This window comes from Eptatretus burgeri, chromosome 17, assembly GCF_056783735.1.
Source record: "Eptatretus burgeri isolate ZD-2024b chromosome 17, Ebu_testis_v1, whole genome shotgun sequence".
Taxonomy (NCBI): Eukaryota; Metazoa; Chordata; class Myxini; order Myxiniformes; family Myxinidae; genus Eptatretus; species Eptatretus burgeri.
Genome location: NC_140977.1, coordinates 45,964,413 through 45,986,636, shown reverse-complemented (window position 1 = coordinate 45,986,636; position 22,224 = coordinate 45,964,413). Strand labels below are relative to the sequence as shown.

The 22,224-nt window shown below is 46.8% G+C and overlaps 1 protein-coding gene across 14 annotated transcripts in view; it reads right to left on the bottom strand.

Annotated features, from left to right (window-relative positions):
- The window catches only part of LOC147009966 (uncharacterized), a 104,683-nt gene that overhangs the window by 61,908 nt on the left and 20,551 nt on the right, over positions 1-22,224 (bottom strand). For 11 of the 14 annotated variants that reach the window (XM_085863271.1, XM_085863275.1, XM_085863260.1 and 8 more), the window contains 2 exons: positions 7,621-7,677; positions 4,544-4,600 (listed from right to left, as the gene is read on the bottom strand). In XM_085863271.1, coding sequence (XP_085719397.1) covers positions 4,544-4,600; positions 7,621-7,677 — 114 coding nt within the window. Of the gene's footprint in view, positions 1-4,543; positions 4,601-7,620; positions 7,678-11,838; positions 12,174-12,218; positions 12,410-22,224 lie in introns of those variants that run through there. The other 3 variants (XM_085863268.1, XM_085863270.1, XM_085863269.1) reach the window with 3 other exon arrangements.

The following is a 22,224-nucleotide window of genomic DNA, read 5'->3' as shown; positions in this document are numbered from 1 at the left end:
GTGACCCGTGACCTTCGGAGTTCTCCGAAGGTTACGACCTGCAATTCCGGGTGTTCGGTGGAAGACGGCTCTGCTGCTCCACCTGGCGGGCCGTTCCTCGCCACAGACCCCCGGCCCACAACAATATATATATATATATATATGTCAATAATATGAATTAAATAATTTAACTCACTAAAATAAATAATTAATTATTATTATTATATCAAATGCAATGCAAAATAGATATGGGAGATAAGCAGGCAGCACAGTGCGAGGCAGCTCGAGGTAAAGCAAATAGGGTTTTAGGCTGCATTCGGAGGGGGATCATTTATATATCAAAAGAGGTGGTGTAAACATTGTACAGGAATTTAGTGAGGGCCACTTCAAGTATATTGTGTGCAGGTTTGGTCACCACAGTTCTGGAAGGACATAGATGCCATAGAGAGGCTTCAACTTAGGGCTACTAGATCAAATCCAGGCCAAGCTGGACTTAGCTATGAGGAGCGGCTGAAGGAGACGGGGCTTTGTACACTAGAAAGGAGGCGGTTATGAGGACATATGACAGAGATGTTAAAAATAATGAAAGGCAGAGATAAAATAAGTGCAGATGAATTATTCAACAGAGTAGACAGTGATAGGACCAGGGGACATAGCCTGAGAGGAAATAAGAGGAGAGAAGATGGTAGCAAGAAGACTAAGGATTCGTCACTCCTTGGGTGTCGTTTCCCTGGTCTCTGTGTATGTTCCGACTGAGGCGAGTGATCTCACCGTGAAGGACGCATTCTTTGCCTCACTCGAGTCTGTCGTTGATCAGTGCACCAGACGAGATTCTCTTAGAGTCTTGAGGGATTTCAATGCATCGACTGGAACTGATAGGGATGGTTAAGAGACGTGTGTTGGTCCCCATGGGGCTGAAACTGTGAACCAGAATAGCACTATTTCCTTGACTTTGCAAGAAGTCATGGACTTGCGGTGGCTGGTTCATGGTTTACAGGCTCATCGCTGGACTTGGTATTCCAACGCTGGTGGTGTGGCAAAGGAGATTGACCATGTGCTCATTGATGGTCGCTGGAGGAGGACCCAGAACTGCAGGGTCTACCGGAGTGCTCAGTTCCTCAATACCTGACCACAGGCTTGTGGTAGTAACTCTGAAGTTGCAGCTTAAATCCAGGAGAATTGTATGATCCCAACCTAGGCTAAATGTTGGCAAGCTCAAGGATGAGAGGGTAGCTGAGGAGTTTGCGAACAGGCTGAGTGTGGATTCAGAGGGTCTGGGTGCTTTGGGGAATCTTGAAGAGTTGTGGAATGCCTTCAAGACCACCATCCTTGCTGTTGCCCGTGGATGTCTTGTAACTCACCATTGGGCGAAGAAGAATTTTGTCTCACGGGACACTGGATACCATTGACCAGAGTCGCAGGGCCAGGCTTAATGGCAGAGCTGAGCTGTTCAGAGGGTTGAGGCATAAAACTGTACGTGCAATGAGGGTGGACAAGGAGGCCTATGTGCGAGGAATCTGTGAGGGGGTAGAGCATCACCTGCGGTCAAGTGATTCTCATCCTGCTTACAGGGGAATTCGTGCATTGCGTTCATCCAAGCCCGTCCCTCGGTGTACTGCAGTATGAGTGGAGGGTGGGAGGCTCTTGAAAGAGGAGTCCTAAGTGAGGATCCGCTGAGCCGGTTACTTTAAGCGGCTGTACCAGGCACTTTGAGCAGCTGTACCAGCTGTTCAGTTGGATGTCAGGGGTGTTACTATCCCTATTGCTGACCCTCCATTCAACTGTGATCCACCTTTGTTTGTGGAATCACAAGCTGCAGGGAACCGGTTGAAATGGGGTGAAGCTCCTGTGATCTGTGGTATCCATGCTGAACTTCTCAAGGCTGGTGGAAATGCTGCACTCGTGTCGTTGCATGCAGTTCTGTGCTCTGCCTGGAACACAGACATCATCCCAACTGACTGGAAGATGGGCCTTGTTGTTCCTCTCTGGAAAGGGAAGGGTGATCATCTGGAATGCAATAACTACTGAGGGGTGATGCTGCTCTCAGTGGCGGGCAAGGTCTTTGCTCGGATAAGTCTTGATAGGGTTCTCCACCATCTGCTTGAGCACCAGCGTCCAGAGCAGCCAGGCTTTACACCAGAGGTCAACGGATGATAGTATCCTTGCCCTTAAGGTCCTCACCGAATGCAAACAAGGGTTTTGGCAGGGGCTGCTTGCAGCTTATGTTTATCTCTGAAAAGTGTTTCATTCAGTGAATTAGGACGCCCTCTGGAGAATTCTTGATCATTATGGGATGCCACCAAAACTGATCAATCTGATGTCTAAACTATACGCTGGTACTGAGTGCTGTGAGATGTGGTGGTACCATCTCAGACTTATTTCCAGTTGTTACTGGAGTTCGGCAGGGGTGTGTACTGGCCCCCACACTTTCTGCTTGCATGGACTGGATTCTGGGGAGGGTGTCGGAGAGATCAAGCTGCGGTGCATCGTTTGGGAATGTCAAGATCTCTGACCTTAATTTTGCAGATGTTGCAGTCATCTTTGCGGAGACTGGACATCCTGTTGGGGGTCCTCGAGCTGCTGAATGAGGAGTCAGAGCCACTGGGATTACGGATTTCCTGGGTCAAAAGTAAGATCCAGGCTTTCAATGACATCTTGATGCTGCCATCTTGTCTGTACCCGTTTGTGGTGAGGATGTTGAGGTCACTGAGAGATTGACTTACCTTGACAGTGATATTCATGTCTCTGCTGGAGGTGAGCTAGAAGTCAATAGACGTCTGGGTCGCACCTGGGGAGTCATGGATTCACTGTATCATGGGGCGCAACCCTTCCAGTACCTTTGCAGGAGGACAAACGTCCGAGTCTTCAGGTCCTTGGTACTTCAATTCTCGCTCTAAGGACGTGAGACTTGGACTTTGACCAGGGATTTGAGAAACTTAATTCCTTAGGTACCAGGTCTCTTCGGAGAATCCTTGGCTATTGCTGGTCGGACTCTGTGTCCAACGAGCGGTTGCTGAGGGACTCAAATGAGATTTGTTCCCTGCATAGTCCATGAGCGTCAGCTGCAGCTGTATAGGCATGTGCCTCTTTCCTGATGGTGATCCTGCTCATCAGATCGGATCAGCGAAGGAGCCTCGAAGGGGAGGAGGCCAATGGGCTGAACACGTGCCTCGTGGTTGTAGCAGGTTGATCGGCATCTCAAGAAGATGGGGATGGGCCAGGCGTTTGCTTGGGGGATGGCCAGACGGGGGCCCTTGGAGTACCGGCGGAAAGTGGACTCAGCGACGTGCTGCTCTGGCGCATGTTCCCATACCTGACCTGAATAATTAAGTGTTTGCATGCCCACCTTCCCCCCTCCCCCAAGACCACAGGCAATTAATTGATTCATCAAAAAATAAATAAACCAATGTCACCCGCAGGGTGACCCGTATCTTTATTGCCAAAAGGTGACCACGTGTGACTTCTTTAAGGTCACACTGAGGTGAACAGAGCTGCTATCCACCAGGAGCGACTCCTTGAGGAATATCTGCCTACGAGAGATTCCGATGAGAATCGTTCTACAGAGTAACCATGAAAAATATGCGTTTGCCTCATAACGTCACCAAATGACCTCATAATGTCTCAAGCTTGACATATCTAGAAAGCACTCATCGAGGTTTACAATTTGAGGTACTACACGATATGGTTCCTAAAACTTGAAAATTTGACCTTGGGGTCAAATATGTTTGACCTGAGGCGCTAACCATGAAGGTCAAGGCCAATCGCCACCAAAAATTAATCAGCTGAGCGCCAGACCATGAACTATATTCCCATGAAGTTTGAAGACTATCAGATCAAAATTACTCAAAAAATAAGGGTTTCGTCGACTCCCCTGATTTGCGACAAAGTGATCTTGACCTTTGACCTTCAAAATTTTATGCGCTGAAAGAGACCTCTATTGGCCTCTGATATGCGAAGTTACAAAAATTCCCAATGATAACTGTGCTCTGCAGAATTTTTTATACGTGATTACAGCCAAAAAAAAAAAAAAAAAAAAAAAAAAAAAAACATACAAGCTGACTAACATATCTTGCAAAAACTTCGTTTTGGCAAGATAAAAATATCGTTTTTGCCAAAGCACATCTTTACTTTTGTCCCCAAATTTCAGCTTCCGAGCTCAAAGGATAGCTGACATATCACCCAAACAAACAAACGGTGTGAAAACTGAGTACTCACTTCCTTTGACGCCTGGCGATGACATCATGCATCACTTGGATATGGCATTGGGAAGGAATTAATAAATCTATAATAAGTAATCAATCAATCGATTAATCAAAAAACAAAAAGTACCATTTTACCAAAGCACATCTTAACTTATGTCCCCAAATTTCAGCCTTTCAGCTCAAAGGATAGCTGAGATATCGCCCGGACAAACAAGAAAGAAAACAAACAAATGGAGTAAAAACTGAGTACTCCCTTCCTTTGATGCCTGGTGATGGTCATTGCCTGGATATGGAATTGGGGAGGAGCGGGGTACAAAAATGTTTTGAAGTATTTGCAACATAATGTTTAATAATGGAATTACCTTGAACGGAACAGTCATCCAGACGCTCGTGTTTCACCTTCACCTCGACATTAAAATCTGTAACAAGAAAAACAGCAATCAGAGAATGCAGACCCTCACCAGGACTTGTTTTGTGGCGTTTGTGTACTGGGGTGTTACTTAATTAGACACACATAATTAAAACTGCCACTTTATAACTGCTGGCAGTGATGACCGGGTCCCGAGACGTCCCACTTTGATCGGACACCTGACCCTGAGCCATGACGTCTTTCATTATTATTCAATTGAATTTAGAATGTGATGAAAATAAATTCAATTCAAATCAAATGGAAGACCAAACGGGTACAGTCCTGCATTGGAGTAAATCAGAAGGAACCAAAAAGAAAAGATGAAATAATCAGGAGGAACCTAGATAGGATTCACATTTCAGCTGCTCCTCCTCCACCCTCAAACCCATCCAGGCACAGCCAAATGAGCCTTATTAAATAAAATAAAAAAATTTGAAGAAAAAAAAAACCCAGATTAAAAAAATGTAATATTTCTGGCTGCCAGACCATGCGTCCGATCAAGTTGAAATTTAAAACATGTATTCCCATCACTACTGCATCATAAATGTGACGTTTCACTGATTGATGAAGCGGTTCCAGAGAAAACATTAATATATATTTTTCTTAAATACAATATGGCTGTCACACCATGTGACCATCAATTATTCTTGAACAAACTTGTACACCCAAGACTTGGGGAACACTTGTGTGAAGTTTCCCCTCGACCTGTCCAGCCATTCTGGAGAAGATTTTTTTTAGGTTTTAGGGTAAATCCAACATGGCTGCCAAACCATGTGACCCATCAATTATTCTTGAACAAACTTGTACACCCAAGGCTTGGGGAACATTTGTGTGAAGTTTCCCCTCGATCTGTCCAGCCATTCTGGAGAAGATTTCTTTTTAGGTTTTCGGGTAAATCCAACATGGCTGCCAAACCCTGTGACCAATGACATAATATGTGTGAACCTTTTGTTCCTCATGGAGAGGCGATCGTACGTGTAAAGTTTTGCCTGGATGTGTTCAGCCGCTTCAGAGAAGATACAGTAGACTAGGCGTAAGTCGTCACCATCGGGACCGAGAAAAAAGTGATGACTTAGACATGTGACGACTTACGCGTATGCGAACATTCATGATGACGGTGGGGTGAAGGATGAAGTCGCGCGTGGCCTGGACACGTACGTGTGAGAGGGCGCAACAATCTCTAAGCCGGCTATTGTACCAAAAGGGAAACACAATCCTCGGGGCATAGGTGGGGGTTAATTGGTGAGTTGGAAAGTGATCAAGCAAAGATGGAATTTATGAATCACTTTATCAAAAGTAAAGATAATGAACAACTGTAAGACAACTCATATACCATCAGTGATGGTATATGACCATCGACAAATGTGGAATGAATGGCTGTTAGAATTCATTCATTGGAATGAATGAAGAATGAGTTTTCATAAGGAATGAAAACTCATATACCATCGACAAATTACATGACACACAGTCATCGTGATGACTACCACTCATTACCTATGTGAAAGTGAGTGCGGTGATGTACAAAACAAGCCAATATAAAACCATGATCGGACTTCAACACTAAGCTCGATCTATCCTTTACTCCTTTGCCAGAGACTGCATTACGCAGCCTGTCTACCTCTTCAGATGCATGTGGGATGGCGTGCTGACTGAGCTGAACGCAGCGCAGTTATAAATAGCCTATCACTGGCGGTGTAAACCAATGAGCGCGCATCACGATTCCATGAAATTGGGCTTCTCACGAGGTAGAAGTTCCGTGTGACGAGTTAGGCGTGGTAATTTACTTGAGTTTCCATTACGCGGGAAAGGACAACATCTGACGACTAAGACGAAGTGACGACTTAGAGATGACGACTTACAGACTTTATTCAAAGGGATTTAACATTAGATAAATTCGGGACTTTTTGACGCTGCCGACTTAGGCGAAGTGACGAGTTACACGCTGCCGACTTACGCCTAGTCTACTGTATTTGAAGGTTAAAAATTTTTTTTTTTTTTTTTTTAAGTGCCTGCCGAATCACATGACCGATTATGTCATCAATTTTTTTCTCTGGACCATTTTGTCCCTCGATGGCCCCAAATTTTTCATGCTGATCAGATGTAGCGTTCTACATATTCAATTATGACATCATAACAAAGGTACCTATAAGGTCATGAAAAAAAATAAATGAAACATTCCCCATGAGTACTACTTGCCGTGTGCCAAGTTTCAATTTTTTCCTTGGTGTGGTTTCAGAGATACAGAGGTCCAATTTTTTCCTGTTTTTCCAACATGGCTGCCACACCATGTGACCTAGGACATCATAATTATCAATGAAACATTCCACTTGAGTAGTCGCTCTGATGATGAAAATGTTGTCTCAATCCGCAAAGCAGTTTACGGAGAAAAACACAAATTATGTGCGGACAAACAAACAAAAACGGACCCAAATGCAATACCCTCTCCTTTGGCGAGGGTAACAATATAAACCAAGTCTTAAACCAAACTCAACACATAAATCCGATCACCCAGGTTCATTATGATCAACTTGCACAATTATTTTAAACTAGCAGAGTACCCGCCCGATGGGCGATCTTGTTCCAAGCATGCAGCATGTTCTTCTGAGATGCAACTTTATTTGCACAGTGTATAAGCAACTGATAGCTGCCACAATCGCTCCGAACCCCCCCCCCCCCCCAAAAAAAAACCTGGGTTACGTACATGAAACAAAAACACATCGACTGCTTACAATTCAAAATACCTCACTGCACTGGAAAACGTGGGGACAGGAACACTGTACTGTAAATGGTGGGACCCCCACCTGGAGGGGGCACTAGACGATACACATTTACATAGAGAATTTGCATCCCCTACCCCCAAGACCACCGGCGAAGATAAAAAACACCCCTATACACTAATTGGGGTCATGCTGATTCTATGTAGTAGGTCTGGATGTAGTCGGCCCAGAACTGTGGGAGGAGTAGCACGATAAACACACAAACAAACAAACAAACAAACATCGGTCCATCAATTATACTAAGGACTCTCACCTTGTGAGGAAGAAATGTCTGTAGGATCAGGTTCCACCTTCACCACCACTATAGAACCTGCAGAGAAATAAAACCTGTTTTAAACAACAAAATACATCAGAAAATACTCATTCCTCAACTTTCACTGGGGGGGGGGGGGGAGAGACCGACCACGGATTAATCACTTCATCGACAGCATCAAGATCACTGTGAACCTGAAGATCCAAAGTAAATTAAATAAAAGAATCACACCAATTTCACCAACTCAGAAAACTGAAATACAATCAAATCAGTGCTGTGCTTTCAACCCAGAGGCTCCCTGTTCTTCATTGCACGGCCAGCGATCCACTGGCGGCTCCTGATGGCCTAAAGTGTGGCCCGACGGGCGGCTGATAATACACAAATGTGAAAACACCCCATCATAATCCACCATAAAAACTATCAAATGGATAAAATGGTTTCAAATGTGTGTTACAATGTGAAGCATAAAAGTAACACAACTACATCAGGATATAGTTGCAGTTTCCAAACAATTAGTAGCGTAGCATGGATCGTCTCGGCACGCTCGCCTCTCCACACATGGTTGCAGAGATTGACGTCATGATTTACACCAATCATAATACAAACATTTATTTTATACAAATTTATTTGTAATATTATATTTATTTTTTATTACAAAAAGGTCCAAGTGATCGAAATGCTCAAGGGTTGAGGGACTCGAGGCTGTCAAATCTGTCTGAAGGGGTCTAAATGATGTAAAGGTCTAAGGGGTATTTGGGGACCTCTTGGGTATTCACGGTCTTGGAGAATTGACATTAAAACAGGACGTGATTAATGGGCATATAGTCCTCACGGACTAATGGAATGCTTCGCCAACCCACCGTGCTTTTCGTGTGTGTGTGTGTGTGTGTGTGTGTGTGTGTGTGTGTGTGTGTGTGTGTGTGTGTGTGTGTGTGTGTGTGTGTATATATACCTGGCGTAGTGGCGTGCGCCTGTAATCCAGCAACTCAGAGGCTTGGGTTGGAGGATCGCTTGAGGACGGGAGCTCTGCGCTGGGCCGTGCTATGAGAGGGTGTAGGGCAGCCCAGAATCAAGGCGAAACCCAATCCTTATCTCTGTGTCGTAAGAGGCGACCAGGGTTGCGTCAGGAAGGGCATCCGGCATAAAACCTGTGCCAAAATCAGTATGCGGATCATAACAGATGATCTGCTGTGGCGACCCCTAACGGGAGCAGCCGAAAGACGAACAACAACAAATATATATATATATATATATATATATATATATATATATATATATATATATATATATATATATATATATATATATATATATTGTTGCGGAAATGGCCTTCAGTGTGTTATTAAATATAGGATTAGCCTAGAACCCCCATTAAATGCACACGTTAGCCAGGTTGTTCGGTAAATGGACGCGACATGTGTGTCGGGAGGTGTAAGAGGCTGTTCATTGTTTGTACATTGGTGGTGGACCGAGACGTTCTTCTTCTTCCTTCCTCTCTCTGGACAATAGTCCCCGCCCAGCGTTCTGAGGGGGAGTGGCCTAGAGAAGGAAGTGAAACTGAAGGGAGGAACCAGTCGGTTATTGAGGCGAGCAAGTGAAGGAAAAGACTGCAGGAGCGCCGGGAAGACGGTGGTAAAACTGAGCGCCGGTGTGGCGCGATCGGCTGAATAGGGCTGGCTGTGTGTGAGTCAGCAGTCGGCTTTGAGGCGAGCGAGGGCAGAAAAGGAGAAGTGAAACTGAAGAAGTAAAACTGCAGTGGGCTTCGAGGTGAGCGAGCAAAGGAAAGGCAGGGTGAATCTGCCGGGAGAGAAGCTGAACCTGAGCGCCGAGGTGGGGCGCGATCGGCTTTCGTGAGGAGCACAGGTTGATCCGGAGTCCAGTGACGGAGCTTCTGACTGTCCGTACTCACCTCACGGGTCGACAACGTCTTGGAATCCCATGGACCCAGCCTGTGGAGCCCAACACCTCGATTTGGCCTTGTCTGGTGAACAGGCCAGGCCTGGACTTGTATACTGGACCTTGGGAGAAACCAGCTGAAACCCACCATCGATCTGACGGTCTTGTGCATGCGTGGGCGGTGCGACAAAAGGAGGACGAGCACCATTTTGCCACACAGCGTGTTTGAGCTTGGGCGCTTGAATCCGTGGACATCGGCTTGTCACGAGCCACATTCGTGCCTTTGACACTTTCTTCTTGTCCATGAAACATCACTAAGTACTCTGTGTCTTGTCTGCATGCTGTCCGTGTCTGGTCTGCATCTCGTTTAAGGTTTATCTCGTTAGTGTCCCCTTCGAAACACGTCGCTCCCTAGTTAAGAACGGGTTATAGATTAATTATAACATTGTCGTGAATGCTTTGCTTGTGTCGTGTTCCCCGATGTCCACAATAAGTCTGGCTGATTTGTATGAAGTTGCCGCTTTGAATTAATTCGTGCCGCGCCGAGGAACGATCCGCTCGATTTGGATATAAAAACCAAAACGGTTACAGACTGGCAGAATTCGCTCGGTATCTGACAAAACCAGTCTGGAACCCGGGGTCTATTTCCCCAGCTGGTAAGTTCCAGCGGTACGTTGATATCGCGATTTGAGACGCGTGACCTGAGGCCTGTGCCGAACCAGCCGGCGTTGGTTCGGGTGGCGCCGAATCTGTAACATTTTGGCTGTCGAGAGTAGGGTACGAACACCCAAACTGGTTACAGACAGTGATTGACGCCATTGTCCGAAGCCTTAACAATATGTTACTAGCTCATACCACCCATCACTTCGCTGATGGGAATACTGAGAGGGGGGAGGAGGAGGAGGAGGAGGAGGAGGAGGAGGAGGAGGAGGAGGAGGAGGAGGAGGAGGAGGAGGAGGAGGAGGAGATGAGAGAGATAGAAACAGAGAAACAGGGGGGGGAGTGAGGAGGGGCAAAAAAGCAGTATACAACAAATAAAAACATTAAAATTAATTACTTTTAAAATAAGTGTTGTCATGATTGGGGTTGGATAGAGTACATATTGCTTGTGGAAGGCTTATTCAGGTGGGGAAAGCCGTCCAGTTGAGGTTGAAGGCTCAGCAGATGAAATGGAGGCTGATTCACATGGGATTTTTAAATAGAACTTCTCAATGGAGAATTGAGTGGCAGCCTTCATTTTCTGTTCATAGACCTTGTAACATTTCAGAACATTCTCCATCTCCCTCCGCACCTTGGAACTTCATGCGGTCAGGATCGTGGTCATCACGAACCGCTCGCTCAGAACAGACGCCGGTTCGGGGACGGGTGGGGGAGACGCCGGTTCGGGGACGGGTGGGGGAGACGCAGGGTCGGGGACGGGTGGGGGAGACGCAGGGTCGGGGACGGGTGGGGGAGACGCAGGGTCGGGGACGGGTGGGGGAGACGCCGGGTCGGGGACGGGTGGGGGAGACGCAGGGTCGGGGACGGGTGGGGGAGACGCGGGGTCGGGGACGGGTGGGGGAGACGCGGGGTCGGGGACGGGTGGGGGAGACGCGGGGTCGGGGACGGGTGGGGAGACGCGGGGTCGGGGACGGGTGGGGAGACGCGGGGTCGGGGACGGGTGGGGGAGACGCGGGGTCGGGGACGGGTGGGGGAGACGCGGGGTCGGGGACGGGTGGGGGAGACGCCGGGTCGGGGACGGGTGGGGGAGACGCCGGGTCGGGGACGGGCGGGGAGACACCGGGTCGGGGACGGGCGGGGGAGACGCCGGTAGGAGGATTTTGGGATGTAGCTATGGGGGGGGTGGGGGTACCTGTGGAGGAATGATGCTGAAGTTGGGGACAAGGAGAAGGGGTGGGGATGGAAGGACACAGACAAACGAGATGAGGGGGAGGGTGATGATTTAGAGAGGTTCGAAAGTGCCAATATGAGCCAACCGACCCCAAACGTGTCCATATAACACCAAGTAACACTTTCCTTGTACAAGATCACAACACGACCTCACGTATCAATATATAACATCACGTGATACATCTTCACCGGATTCCAGCCATTAGCGACAATTCCGGGTCTGTATAAACCACCTCCAGCTCTCTTGTACAAAGTCAATTAACAATGAAATGCGAACAAACGGAGAAGGAAAGAACATGAAGTTAATTAAATATTTATTATTAATGATAAACACGTGATCGGTTCTGAACCTCTTCACCATTCGCGGTGCTTTAACTTTCAAACATGAAAACACATCATGAGCATGACGCACGTTACAAAACCACCACGTACCTGGTCCTTCACCGGGTTCCAGGTCCGTCCCGTCCCCTCCATCATGAAGGTTCTGAACGTCCAGGATCCTGAACCCGCAGATCCCAACATTCCCTCCCGGACCCGCTCTGTTCCCTCCATCAGACCCCACATTGGAGTCCGACGATCTCGTGGGGTCTCTGTTCATGATCTTCATTCAGCACGTGTTCGGTCGTCCTCACAAACTGAGCCTCGTGTAACACAAACACCTGTCTGAAAACAATAATCCTGGTTTACCCGAAAGCAGATTCGCCGAAGTTCAAAACTCACCGATTTCGACGGTCCGTCCATAAAGAGGTCGTGTATGGCTTCCCACGCTAATTAATTACCGTTTTGGGGAAATGATTTATCACGAACTTCACCTTTTGTGTTCCGATGTGGAGTCTCGTGGAGAGTTCTGGAGCTCCGCCCACGTGAGGCCACGCCCCACATTCCCGAGTGGTCGAGTTCTGGAGCTCTGCCCACGTGAGGCCACGCCCCGCATTCCCGAGTGGTCGAATTCTGGAGCTCCGCCCATGTGAGGCCACGCCCCGCGACGCAGGGGTTTTCCCGCGTTTTTTACCCCTTCGTTCAAAGCGATCCTCAGAGACGGAAGGAAAAGTGTCACGCACTGCTCGTGTGCACACAATGTGTGTTCTCAATAAAATAATCATAATGATAAATAATAAACAACAGTTAATGGAGCACAGTAGAGTCTACACCCCCCCCAACCCCCTCACGAGGGGACAATAACCAATGGCCCGAGATAACCACATTAACCCATTCATCAGGGCTCGACAGGCAGGCCACAGGCTTCACTGTTTAACCGTAAACGGGGCCACTTCTCCCTTGACATCTGATGCAAGTGGAAGACTGCAGGGGAGTGATCTGAAGCCATCACATAATCGTAGGGGGGAGGCGGGGTGACAGGATGTCCATGATGGACGAATGCCATGCTCACTTGTCCGGGGAGGTAAACAAGCAAAACTTTCGGTACTGGGGAACTGAAAGTCCTAGTAATGCATCAACTGAACTGGTGCCTCGATCTGTTCTCAAAGTCACCATGTGGGTGGCGGTTGGTTGGTATGGGATAATTGGTCCATACTTCTTTGAAGGTGACCAGGGACGCACCTGCACGGTAAAGCAGAGGATCTATCGCGAAATGATTCAGGAATTCTATCTGCCTGAGCTACGTACTCAGGCCCGAAGGAGAAACAACCTGATCCAGATAAGAACCCAGTGGTTCCAGCAGGATGTGGCACCGCCCCATACAGCCAGGGAAACAAGGCGTTTTCTCAACCAACATTTTGAGGGCCGCTTTATCTCCCTCTACGAAGACGTTGAGTGGCCACCGTATTCTCCTGACCTTACTCCTCCAGACTTCTACTTGTGGGGGGTATCTCAAGGACAGGATCTATGGAAACCCTAGGCCTCAGACTCTTGATCAGCTGAAGGAAAACATCCACCGAGAAATCCAGAACATTCCTCAGGAAACGTTTCCCAAAGTGATGGAGAACATGACAACGCGTTTGCAGGCAGTGATCGGACAACGTGGAGCCAACGTCGAACATGTGGTCTAAAAGAAAACGATGATTCTATACCAAAATTTAAATTTTGGTGACAATTTTGACATTGGTACAATAAACTTCAACCTTTCACCTTTCTATCCAGCCATATATCGTTTTAAAAAATATATGTTATGACTATCCTCTTTGCAGATGAAAAGTTGTATATTTTTTTGGGACACCATATATATATATATATATATATATATATATATATATATATATATACACACACACGAGGTGTGTTCAAAAAGTATCCAACCTTAATTTTTCGTGCGTAAACAAATGAAGCTAGGGAGGAGTGGTTTGGTGCACGTATGTTGGCGATCCTAATCCGTATGCGTGAATATTTTCCCGCCTGCAGAAGCTGTCAGTCGCCAACAGACCGCCGATGAGTGAGGAAGTGTAAGTGAGCGCCGTCGGATTTTCGTTTTTGACAAAATGACGAATCACTGTGGTCTCATCGCCAGTGATCACTGTGTTGAAGAAGTTGGGATCGCTGTTCACAGTCTCCAGCATGTCCTGTGCGATCTCCAAACGGAGTTGCTTCTGCTCGATCGTTAGCAGCTTTGGCACGAACTTCGCTGAGATTCTCCTTAAGCCCAAATCCTCAGTCACAATGGAATCAACGGATCCAATGCCGACGCCCGCCTCGTCTGCAAGTTCTCTGATCGTGATTCGACGATCCTGCATCAGCAGGGTCTTCACTTGGTCAATGACGATCTCATTTCAGGATGTTGAGGGCCTACCAGAACGTGCTTCACTTTCCATTGATGTGCGACCATCTTTGAAGCGGTTGTACCACTCTTTTATCTGTGTGGTGCCCATTGCTGCGTTCACGAAGGCCTGTTGAATCCTGCGGATTGTTTCCACTTGGGAATCGTCAAGCTTTACATAAAATTTAATGCAGTAGCGTTGTTCAAGTTTTTCCGTCATTTTGTCAAAAACGAAAATCCGACGGCGCTCACTTACACTTCCTCACTCATCGGCGGTCTGTCGGCGACTGACAGCTTCTGCAGGCGGGAAAATATTCACGCTTAAATAAATTAATAATTCTTAAATAATTCACGCTTAAATTCACGCAAAAATAGCTTTGGATTTTTGTATATCACCAGTGTGCCTCACAGTGGTAACCTGATCAACAAACCAGCCAAAGATGCGATGGAGGGTATATAATAGCCAATGGTGCAGTAGCAGGCAGTGATCTGGAGCCCATGTGCGATATACTACTGCAGAATCGGGGCATGTAGGAGCAAACTTTTCTGCAGATAACATTGACATATTCATCCTTCTGTTGCATTACTGAAACCAATGTCAAATGTCCTGCAATGTTCTCATGGTTTCACCAATACAAGGTCAAGGTGTTTTGGACATCAATGCTACAGTAGAGAATCACCAGGTGATCCTTCCAGATCTGCTTGCTGCTCATGATCTTACCGGGTGCATCACAGTTGCTTCATACTTCCGCATTGGTAAAGGTGTTGGACTCAAAATTATGTGGATTGGAAAATACAAACTTGATCTCTTTTTTATGATCGATGGAGATGTATCTTTCTCAGATCAAGCTCATAAATTCATGTTAGCCTGTTATGGGCAAGTCAACTACACATCATTCACAGAGGCCCGACAGAAAGCATGGTCATTCAAAGTTGGCAGAAGCAAGGCTGGTATACCAAAGCTTTGTTCACTGCCACCCACAAGTGAAGCATTCAAGGAGAATGTGGCTAGCACCCACCTACAAGTTTCTATTTGGCTTCATTCAGGTAAGGTCAGGTATGGAAGCATGCGCCGGAACAGCATGTCGCTGTGTCCGCTTTCCGCCGGTACTCCAGGGGTCTCCGTCTGGCCATCCCCAAGGCAGATGCCCAGTGCATCCCCATCTCCATCTCCAAAATGGCCGACTGGTGGCCATTTTGTTACTCAAATGTGTACCCAACTATTTCTCAGAGATGCATGGTCCGATTTTGTTCAAACGTGGCACAAGCACAGCATATGATGGCATACACGTGCACCTCACTTTATTTTGCGATCTGATCAAAGACGGCTGACTAGTAGACTGGCTCCAATAAGAATGCTCCAGGCAGTTGAACCATCACTTGCAGAGGTTTAAATCACTTTTACTTTATTGAAAATACTTTAAGTGCGTCGGTAAAAACCATGCCTTGTCCATAAAACCACACCGGGGAATAATCCCTCTCGCCCGCTTGCAGCTGAGATGACTCGACACATAGGTGGAGCATAAATACGCATGAGGCAAAACATGCGTGGAACATAATACACATTTTACATTCAAACACGGTTACATCACACTCCTCGCTTGGTTTTTATATCAACCATTACAGCAATTGATTGTGCAAATAGAATTACTGGAACTTGAGAACCAGGGTAGCCACCTTGGTTCGAAACAATCAAATTGTTATTGAACATTATCGAAAATTAAATAAACTGACTACACTGTTTATGATGTACTGTCACGAAATTCATGGACCAGACTATGGCTAACGGATAGGGGAAATAACATGAGAATATGAAATTCACAATGAATAGAACACAATGAAGGAATTCACTCTTCCACCGCTGGTATAAGCAGTATGACCTCAGTTACAGGTCGCAGGTAGACAGATATGGAATTTGCTGTCTTTCATGGTGTGGATTCGCACCTTTTAAACCCGACTGTCTGTGCTGGGCAATGTCTCAATCACAGTCCATAGGGCCAGTTGTTCCTGTGCGCATCTGCCTTCAGCAGAATGTTGTCACTGACACAAAGGTTGCGTTTCTTGACTTGCCACCGTGGATGGGGGTGCAGGGGTGTTTTTGCACCATCATGACCAGAAGATATTCGACAGTGAGAATAATTTTAATTGACAGTGCGAACAATGTAACTCCTTGGCTGAATGGTCGATGACAGAGCACATCTGGTACATATTTTCCATTGGTTAAGAAGGATGAGTCTGGATTGAAATGTTTTTGCTTTGAATGTTCTGCAATGTGCAAGAGGGTGTCTGGTCCTGTGAATGGGGCAGAATTGGTGCGGATACTCCATTTGAGGATGAGTGTGATCATTTCCAGAAGAAGACGCGACTGCTGCGGTTGCTCGACAATCTGTAGCAGCAATTCACCTGTGACTTGAGGCTTGCTTACTCTGACCCTTGGACGAGTGTCATTCGTGAAGGCAGACATTCTGCTCTTCGTGGTGAGTGGAGCTATTACCATCACAGCTGAATAACGTGATCTGTCATCATATTCCGAGGAAATCATCATATTGAGGCCATTTTGATTCTTTACATTGCGCCGGATGAAGGATGCGAGCATCAAAAATGGCGGAAAGGTAACATTGAGGGTTTCTTTGTCCTTGAAGGCCTCCCTCCATCAATGATCTACATTCTGCAAGGTCAGGTGGTCGCTTCGCTATGATTGGTTTTAGGAACAGAGATATATCCAAAGCTTCAAGTCCTGGATGGGAACCATCATTTTTGGCGGCCTCTATTTCCTCGATGGTATCACGAAACTTCAAAATTTTGCAGTCATGAGGATAGATTTAAGGAAAAAGTTCCAGCTCATTCCGCAATGATTGTGTAACTGCTTCAATACTGCCGAATCTTTCTTGATGGCAATTCCAGACTTGCTCTAAACCGACATCAAGGTTAGAAATGTAAACTCAGTTAAGACGCTCGATGAGTGCTTTGGATTCTGAACCATCAGTCATATGTTGAACTATGAGGTGAAGCTGTTCATCGGATGCTGGTATTACTCCTCTGATCATGTCCTGGAAGGCCTCCGATCATGTCTGCACACCGTGTCCTGAATTTCTCAGGCTTATCGTCAAAAACAGAAATCCTTTTTGAAACTAAGTCTCGACGAGACAAATAGTTTACACAGTCCTGCAAGGTAGGCATCACTGTTGGCATGATTGATGGCTCCACTTCTCGACTCAACAGTGAATGGCTAGACACTGGTAATGTCGTTGCCGGATGTGTGTTGTGGGTCCTCACAACATATGCAGGTACAGCCCAGGTGTACATTGGATTTGGTGAGAAATAACCCAATTGGTTGTTGGTTGTATTCCCACTGGACGGCGACGTAAGGTCAGTATACACGGTGGGATACCGAGCGTTCATAATCGGAGCTGGGTTTATGACCCACGAGCTCACAACAGGGCATGTTAACACAGTGGGGGTTGATGTGCAGCCATGACAAGTAGCACTGGAGAAGGATGACTACATGAAGGTTATGTGGAAGGCATTAGTTGGTGTCTGGTGAGTTGCGTACAATAAACCAGGAGCTGGCATCGTATTATATTAAACAGAGAGAACTTCCCTGTTGTATAAGTTTGATGTCGATGAGTTCTCCATGGATGTTCGTGCTGCAACGTTGACAGCTGGTGAAAGGGGGTCTGTCTGAAATAACACTTGTTCGAGCGACGTCACTGGGTCTTACCAGTATTACCCAGGTATCTGGTGGAATAACTTCAGTATCGTCTTCAGATAGAATGGATGGCAGCGAAGACATAGCATCATCCCTGGACAAAAGTATTCCCACCTTCTCCGCAGGTAGAGGTAATCTAGATGTCGAAATGTTGTCGAATCCGCCCCAACACAGAGCATCAGACATCGCTTCCAAATGGACCTGAGCCACGGCAGCATCTTACTCTCGCTTCAGCAGTTTGAAATATATCTAATGCTGCGTAGTTTTCAATTGTTGCTGCATCTGTTGATGTTCTTCAGGTAGCAACACAGCTTCATCCGATTTGCATCCCATGCCAGCTCTGACAGAGGCGTCGGCTGCTTCTGCTTTGGCCTTCAAAAAGAGCGAAGACCGAGAAGATTTGATGAACCAGCGACAGACCATGTATGAAGCGAGCTCGATATGGCAGCTCTTGACGAACCCCTGGAGCCAGAGACAGACCGCATTTGAAGTGAGCTCAACATCGCAGGCTCTTCTTCCTCCCTGTGGCGAGACGAGTGTGAAGTCAGGTTTCTGCTATCCTAGAACAGCCTACGTGTCTCAATTCTTGAATAAGAATGCTCCTGGAAGTTCAACCAACACTTGCAGAGGTTTAACACTTTTTCTTTATTTAAAACACTCCAACCACGACGGTAAAAAACCGTGCCTTTCCCAGATACATGCACACGTCCCGCCAGATCAGGTAAGAGTCTCCCTCGCCACTTTTGCAGCGGAGATTACGTGACACATGTGCACAGCATGAATATGCATGAGGCGAGACATGCGTGCAACATCACATATATTTTACATTCAAACTTTATTACATCACAATAACTACATTTTATTGACTACATGTTTGAGATTTTAATATACTTTTAGTAGAAATTAAATTAATACAAAATGATTCTATTATGAAAAGGTACAAGCGCTTGATGAATTGTCAATCAGTGGAGCAGCACAGCAGTTGTTATCAAGTAGGAAGGCTAACTTAAGCATGTTGTTCTTTTCAGTAAAAGTGGAGACCAATGCCACAGCATCCTGTCATTTTAAAAAGAATGATGAGCTATCGTGTGCTCATTCAATGAATGACAAAAAGATACAAAATGGTACCCATGACCCACGTGACCAGAAATTTCCAAGAAGCGCCATGTCACTACTCCGAGTATATTGGGGTTCTACTCCTTACTGCCCAGCCCTTGCCCCAACCATGTCATGCACGTTCTTACAAAACCACCGACATCGCTTTCCTCTCCAAGTCTGAACTCAACACTCCTCCATTCATTCATCCCCCTCTTCTTTCACAGATGGATCATCTTCCCAACTATGTTATCCCATGTTCTTCCCTCCAGGCCTTCAAAATGTTTGCTGTCCATCACCATTTCATGGTCTCTCCTGTTTATACAGCTGAGCTTCACTACAACAACCGAGACACCTGCACTGCATCCATACATTTTTGTGCTCCTGTTTCCCCCTTTGGCCCACTTCTGGTTTGTTGACCCTTTGCAAGCCTGTTCTTCCACTCTTCCATGAATCTGTGTCGAAATAAAATTTATACTTCCTTATAAATCTCCATTTGCGAAAAATATTGTTGTGGGAATGCCTTCCAGGGGATAACTTTGCATAGTACAGTGATAGTTATTTACCATATTGTATGTATTAGCGTCAACATGGGGTAATTTAAATGTGATGTAGAATATACATCATTACACGGACAGAAAGAAGCCATCTTCCTTACCCCACCCTTCAACGTATGTCAAAAACACCATCCCTTGACACCCTTTTTAATGTTCTTCTCCAAATAATCTGTCCTTTATGTTCTCTAAAGTGATCTGACAGGCCATCAGGCACCAAGTTCAGGTGGGAAAGCCGCCATCACGTAAAGCGTGCAGACCGAGTTGTGTGCCAATGGCAGCCGAGAGGGGAAGAGTTAGTTGCATCACAGCTGAAGGTGGGGGCCAATTCTAGAAAAAGGATGTGATATAAACGACTTGCGGGCAGAGGCACATGAAGCTTACAGTGGATCCCACACACGAGATGTATTGGAGTTTCTCCCATAATGGACCCTTTGCTATGCCCCCACATAGAGAGCCACAAGCACTCACCCCTTCATGCCAGCTCATGCCTGTCGCCAAGAACTGTTTATTGCTTGCAAAGGTTAACAGTTGGGACTCTGTGTCTTGCCAGAAGCAGCCCAGGTACTTATGTCCTGTCTGGCGCTATATTGTAACGGATCTGGAAGCCATATGCATTCAAACATACAGATGTCCCAAGAGTCAGTTATTCTGATAAGTACATGTGAGACAGGTCACTTCCTTTTGTCTAGTGGGAGAATCAAAGGTGTGCGTTGCGATGTCCTTTTAGGTAGGTTATTAAATCTTTACATCCAACAAACCACCGAAGACCACCCAACGAACATCCAACAATCATACCATCCCCCATCACGATCCACTGTCCACCTGCGTCTCTGGAGCCTCGTGTTTCGAGGCAAAATCTTTGTGAAGTACCTTCTTTTTGACGAGTATGGGCACGCGTGGAGTGGGGGCGGGGTTTTCCCCGGCATGGCCGAAATCTCCCCCAGAAAGGGCGGACCCATGGAAGCCCCGTCCAATCGGGGCGAACAGTGATGTCAGTTTCACCAAGGCCCCTCCCCGCTGAGGGAGGTCCATAAAATTACCGACGCCATCCTCAGCGGAGAGTTCTGTGGAGAGGAGTCTCGAGAGTTCGGTGGAGAGGAGTTCTGTGGACGAGAGTTCTTGGGGGTGGGGGTCGTTCGTCGTGGTTGTTGGGTTGCGAGGAGTGCTGGTTGCGAGGAGCGTTGTCGTGAGAGAGTCATGGAATTCGTACAGTGCTTGCAGTGAAAGGCTTGGAGTTCGCGAAGCAACCCTGAGAGCGGAGAGCATTGGGCCCTGATTTGGGCCCTGACTCCGCTCTACTCGACCCGGGCTCCTTCGCAGACACGGTCTCCACGCGTGCGGCCGTGGAGCGAGCCACACGACCATTTATAGGTGCCGCACCATGGAGCACCCCATCCCTCCAACGTGCAGGTACCCCGCCGAACTGCGACCCCAGCTCGTCTCCCAGGCTGTGGGGGTCCAATAAAACATCTGGGTTTCTTATCATCTGAGTGTGCGTCTGAGTGTGTGGGCCCTTCTTGTAAGTAGAAACTGTTTCAGTGTTTATTCTATCATTGTAAATTCTTGCCTGTTTATTCCCACGTAAGTTTGCTGTGTGTCTTCTTTATTGTAAATAAATTATTATGAGAAATGTTCCCAGTTCGTTTTCGTCTTTTCCTTCATTGGTCCAGCATGGTTCGGATCTGAGTTTTAGCCGGGTTTTTATACCCGATAATCGGTTCATCCTAACCGGCATGGCTTTGGCAGTTCCGCTCGACTGCACCCGAACCGGAGTTGGTAGTCAGTAGTTGGAACTCTACCGCAGTCAGTAGAGTGACCCGCTTCGAGCAAGACGTGTTGAGGGCGTGGTCCCCCGGTAGTCAAAATCGCGTAGTTAATTAGGTAAATTGGTTCTAGACAAAAAGACCCTATGCTACGCGGTTGAGATATTGGCAACCTCGGTCTGTTCAGCGATCCTCTGGCTCACGGGGTTATCCAGAGCGACGGCCTACAATTGCAGGAGTCCGGTGGGAGGCGACGTAATTTCCCGCACTTCTCGCCACTGACCCCCGGCCCGCAACAATATATTGCTTATTTACTGAGGAGTGTCTGAGGCCTCAAGGCTTCAAGTAATTAAATAATCTCCTTTTATTTGTTGGCTCAGGGCAGGTATTTAGGTTGGATTGGTAATCATTGCTTTGCTTCTTTTTGTAATCAGACACCATGGTCTCTCAATACACTTTATGAATACACTTGGTCTCCGGGTACAGCTCTGATCGCTACTTTGAGTTGTACACATCCGTTAAAAGACAGATTGGATTGGGTGATTAGCGCCCAGGACAAGAACGTGCCAGCGATTTTGCTCGGTCGCTATTAGAACAAAACAGATGCAGGGTACCGATCAGCACGGCCCATGATTGGCTGTTATTCCATCGGAGCGAGGCATCAGGGGAAGGCCGAATGGCTCAATTCTGTGTTTGCTGCCAAATCTTTCGTCACCAACGCCTCGCTCACGGTACCCGTCCTTCCCTATCACACCTTGTACTCTGTGTCTTTTGCACCCGAGAAGGTGACGAAGACTCTTTCAATCCTTGACTCTGACACTGGAATGGATGGCATCAGCTCACGTGTCCTAAAAACATGCTCTACTGCTCTTGCACACCCTCTCTTTGTCATTTTCACTCAAGCATTTGTCAGAGGTTATCTTCCATCTGTTTGGAAAGCAGACATCACCACTGCATTACCGAAAAGGTGCAAAAACCAATTCT